Source organism: Strongylocentrotus purpuratus, unplaced genomic scaffold (genome assembly GCF_000002235.5).
Source record: "Strongylocentrotus purpuratus isolate Spur 01 unplaced genomic scaffold, Spur_5.0 spur5_scaffold_11, whole genome shotgun sequence".
Lineage (NCBI taxonomy): Eukaryota > Metazoa > Echinodermata > Echinoidea > Camarodonta > Strongylocentrotidae > Strongylocentrotus > Strongylocentrotus purpuratus.
Window position 1 is genome coordinate 20,550,439 of NW_022145596.1, and position 5,255 is coordinate 20,555,693.

The following is a 5,255-nucleotide window of genomic DNA, read 5'->3' on the forward strand; positions in this document are numbered from 1 at the left end:
GGGGGCATTTATGAGAGGGAAAAGGGACATTTATGAGAAGGAAAATGGGCATTTTTAAGAAAGGAAAAGGGGCACGTATCAAAATAAACTGGGCACTTATCAGAGGTGAACAGGGGCACTCATCACAGAAGAAAAGGCGCACTTATCAGAAGAGTAAGGGGGCAATTATCACAAACGAAAAGGGGCACTTGTCAAAGTAAAACGTGTACCTTTCAGATTTGGATGGGGGCAATAATTATCAAAGGTGAAGGAGGCACTTCTCAGAGGTGGTAAAGGCTGCTTCTTGTACCTAAAAAGGGGCACTTACACGAGATGAAAAGGACACTTATGGGATTGGAAACGGGACACTTATCACAAAAGAAAAGTGGCACTTATCAAATTTTAATAGGCGCATTTATCAGAGGTGAAAAGAGGGAAAGGGACATTTATGAGAAAGTGAAGGGGGTCTTATGAAGGGGGAGGGGGGGGGGGGTCACTTATCAAAAGAAAAAGAGGCACTTATTAAAAAGGGAAGGGGGAGTTCTTACAAAGAAAAACGACACTTTCGTGGTTGCTGAAAAAGTGTTCCCCCCCCCCCCTCCCCCCGTTGAGCGCCGCCTCTGTTTGTTCGTACTTATGTCTATCTAATTTAAAAGCTTTACGGATTCATCACATCATGCATTACCCGATTCTAGCTCGACACGTGTAACGGAGGCTGGCGGTGGAGTAAATTAAAAGCGCATATTTTATCGTTAACACAGCCTGATCGACTGGGCAATGACTTCCACGACGACCGCTATCGCCTTGCCATGGGTTGTGCTCGTATCCATTATGAGTTTCTTCGCTTTGGTTGGCAACATCATCGTCATTCTCGTTATCATCCAGGATCGTTACCTGAAGGGCCACAACTACACTTTCGCTCTCGTTTGCAACATGGCCATATCAGATTCCCTGTACGTTGGATTAGCTGTTCCGCTTATAATCGCGAGTGCCTTCACACAGGGCAACTGGGATTTGGGTAAGTTTATTTGTTTATAATAACGATATGATGATAATAATGATAATAACAATAATATTAATTATGATAATGATATTATCATTATTATCATCATAACCATTACCATAATGATAATCATTATTAGTATTTATTTTTACCCATGGAAGCCTCATCAGCATAAAAGCATAAAAGCTGTTCTTCCTAAGGACGTTACAATTTACGTTTTCCCGCTCAATTTTAGCAGTCTGTTCGTTCATTTATGTTTTGAACGCCTCGGCAAATTTTAATTCGATTGCATTTTCGTTCGTTCAAATTCGTTATTCATGCAACCAACTCTTTAATTGAGTCATTTAAATTTAAATAAGGATCATACAATTTACCGAATAGTCATTCAATTTAATTTTCTCTTGTTCGAATTTGGTATCGGTGCCGAAAATAACCTTCTAGTGAGTCAATTGAATTTATATGAAAAGCATGAGAAGGCGATGGAAATAATTTTCCATCGTTCGACTTCATGATCCATGCAATATTTTTTTTAACGAATCTTTTACATTTAAACTGGGAGTATACCGTTTAAGAAATGGGCAATCAAAATCATATGCCAATGGCCTCGGCATTTCCTCAGTCATTCATATTCATGAGAAGGTAGGCATGCTGTAAATAATTTCATTATATTTAAGATGCATCGTACAAGACCAACTATTATAAGCATAAATACAGGCCTTTCACGCTCATTTTCCATCAAATTACGTAATGATCACTTCATACTAATTGCTCCCAAAGGTCCAATATAAATTAGATAAAGGCACTGGCGTACCTGAGGGGGGGGGCAAGGGGGCAGAGTGCCCCACCCTTACGGGCTCCAGGGGAAAAAAAGGAAAAGGGGGAAGGGGAAAGGAAAGAAAAAGAAAAAAGGAAAAGGGAAAAAAAGGAAGAAGAAGAGAAAAGGAAGAAAGAGGGAAAAGAAAATAAAAGAAAAAAAAAAGGGGATTTTTTTAAAAGACCATGGCCGTACGCACCGGGGGGGGGGGGGGAAGGCAGTTGACCCCAGATATTTTGAAAACGTCCATTTTTTTCCCGAAAATGTTTAACAAAGCTCGCAAGTAGTGAAGGCTTATACCACATCCTTCAATTCTACTTTTGAAAATGCAAAAGTACCCTCATGACCAGTTCGGTCGCTCGAACTCCCTTCATTCCTTTTGCTTTTTAGTTTCTTCAAAAACTTTTCATGCATCTTTCCCCCTCCCCCATTAGAAAAATATTCAGCATACGGCAAAGTGAAAGACAAATGAAAATAGGAAAATATAAGTGATAATTTTAACAAATTCGACACTCTTCGCTGGCGCTAGCTGCTTGCTAGCCTGTTTTGTATTAATTGTTTTCACTTGCTCGTCCCCCTGAAAAAAGGAAAGGATTAGCATCGCCTAGAATACAATTGTGTCTGCCCCGACTGGCCCCAACCTGCAACCATGGCAACCATAACACCCAATTTATGTACCAAATGTTACTAAAAGAGACTAATTCATTTTTTCTCGCTCGCTACGCTCGTTCGCAAATAAATGAAATAGACATCGCTTTGAAAACAATTGTGCCCACCCTTGACCTGCAACAATATCATTAAAAATGAAAGTGTTATTTCGCCCTCTCGCCAGAAAGGAATTGATATCGTGTTAAACGCGATTGCGCCCATCCCGACCTGGACCAATAAAAACAAGTTTATGTATTAATTTCTATTAAAAGAGAATTGATTTTTTTTGCATCGCTATGCTCGCTCACCATAAAATATGTGCGCCCCCTTGCCTGCAACAAAAATTCCAGTAAATAAGTACCGAACGTTATTTTGAGAGATATTGTTTCCTCGCTCGCCAGAATTGATGAATTGAATGATTTTAGTGATTGATATATGAGTTGATTTGTTTTTTGTTTTACCCTCTCTTGCTACGCTGTCTTTACAAATAACATGCTCACCCCAACCTACAACAAATTACCAGTTGATAATTATGTATCAGACGTTAATCAAGGAAAATTTGGTTTGCTCGCTAGCTACGCTCCCTCGCCAATATGGAATAAACATCACCTTAAACATGATTGTGTAAGCCCCGACCTGCAACAAAAAACCTGAAAATTATGCACCAATCATAATTAATTTTGTTTTGCCTGCCCACCAAAATGGGATTGACATTGGCTTAATCACGATTGTACCCACCCCCTACCTGCAACAATGAAATAAAGTTTATGTACCAATTCATTGAGGACAATCGAACCAAATTAATTGGTAATTATTAAAAAAAGAAGCGATTTTTTTTCTTGCTCGCTACGCTTGCTCGCCAAAATGAAATTAACATCGCTAACGTGCCCGCCCTAACCTGTAACAACTAGGTAATATATTATGTACCAAACATTATTCAAAGAAGTTTTGGTGTGCTCGCTCGCCAAAGCGTAATTATTATCACCTTAGACATGATTGTGTAAGCCCTGTCCTGCAACAAAAAAAACCTGAAATTTATGAACCAACTATCATTACAAAAATTTTGCTCGCTCGCTACGCTCGCTCGCCTAAATAGAAATAACATCGCTTTGAATAATTACGTCCCTGACATGGATCAATGAAATCAAGTTTATGTACCATGTTCTCACCATAGAGAAGTGATTTTTTCGTTAGCTCCTGGAATTATGTGCCCACCACTGACCTGCTATACAATATCATTAAAAAGAGGAATGTAGGGGGGGGGGGTTGCCTGCCCACCAAAATGGGATTGAAATTGCCTTAAACACGATTGTGCCCGCCCCGAATTGCAACAATGAAACAAGTTTTATATAGCAATTCATTAAGAGAAAGGTGTATTTTCGCTCGCTAGCTAAAATGGGTATAAAATCACCCTAAACACAATATTGTTCCCGCACCCGGCATGGGACAATTGGACCAAGTTTAAGTGGCAACTATTAAAAAAGAAGGGATTTTTTTCCTTCCTCGCTAGGCTCGCTTGCAAAAATGAAAATTAACGTGGCTAACAAATGAATGTGCCCACCCCAGACTTGCAACGATACCGGTTTCTATTCCAAACGTAACTTAAATATATTTTTTTGCCCGCTCGCTCGCCAGAAGTGAAAATTAGCATCGCCTTTTTTGTTTTGTTTCGATCGCTTGCCCCCCCCCCCCTGACGGAGTACCCCAGGTACGCCACTGGATAAAGGATGTTAAGACGATCAGAAAGAAAACAAACATGTACCTTTTACATGTCAGTAATAGACATAAAAATACGAAAACATGCGAAAAATGTCACACATTGGTTTAAAACTAACCCTCTAGAATGTTATTCTTTTAAGAACACTGATGAAATCAAGCAAAGAATAGACAATCATACTGTCATTGTACACATCATAAAAAGGTGAAAGTTTTGTTTTAATCTGATGGCTTTGTATATGAATTAACAAGAAATCACAGACAAAAATAGAGGATGTACATGATATTTGGCACATCAAGCTTACACACACACACACACACAAAGACATTGTATAGATGTCGAGATAGAGGCAAGAAACACAAACAAACACACACACACACACACACACACTTTTTAATGTTTTATAGTAATTTTGTTTTATTCCTCCAAATGTAATACAAACAAAAACAACATATACAATTGAATAAAATGAATAAACGTCTTCAATATTAATTTCTTATACATAAACATATCAAACAAAAAATCATCTGCAGTATACATAACTGAGCAACAAAGTAAAAATAAAGTACATAAACATAATTTATAAGTCAATTGTACAAGTTATTCACTTATATAAACAAAAAAATGGAGGTTATGTTACTTGTACAAAATCGTGATTCTCCCTGCCCCCCCCCCCCCCCCCTCCTCACACAGACACACACCCACACTACTCACTCAGTGGATGTCTGCTAACATTCTCAACTCAAGCAAAATATACAAAATAAGTAAGTTATTTAACCAGGCTGCAAAATGGAGTTACACTTTAACAAACTCACGGTGGAGAGGAAACAAATCTTATTTAACACTAAGCAACTTCCACTTAAAAAAAATGTAATTCCAGCTTTCCCATTTTTATTCGATTTTAACAACTGTTCAAAACATTGCGTTTTTTTTCTACTCCATCTTCAAACCAAGCAGCTCTAGATCTCATCTAAATGCCTTGTCGAGAAGAATCATACACTTTATTTAATTTATCCCTTTTCTCCTCAATTCAACCAGCTATATATTTAGTTGGTCTTACTGCCACTTCGCTTTCTAAATCCTTAATTTGTTTC

At 38.3% G+C, this 5,255-nt stretch overlaps 1 protein-coding gene across 1 annotated transcript in view; it reads left to right on the forward strand.

The window, feature by feature from the left end:
* The first annotated feature begins 756 nt into the window (after positions 1-756).
* Positions 757-5,255, forward strand: part of LOC115922107 (neuropeptide FF receptor 2-like) — a 10,526-nt gene continuing 6,027 nt past the window's right edge. Inside the window, exon 1 of the mRNA XM_030980182.1 lies at positions 757-997. Within this exon, the coding sequence (XP_030836042.1) occupies positions 757-997 (241 nt within the window). The remainder of the gene's footprint in view (positions 998-5,255) is intronic.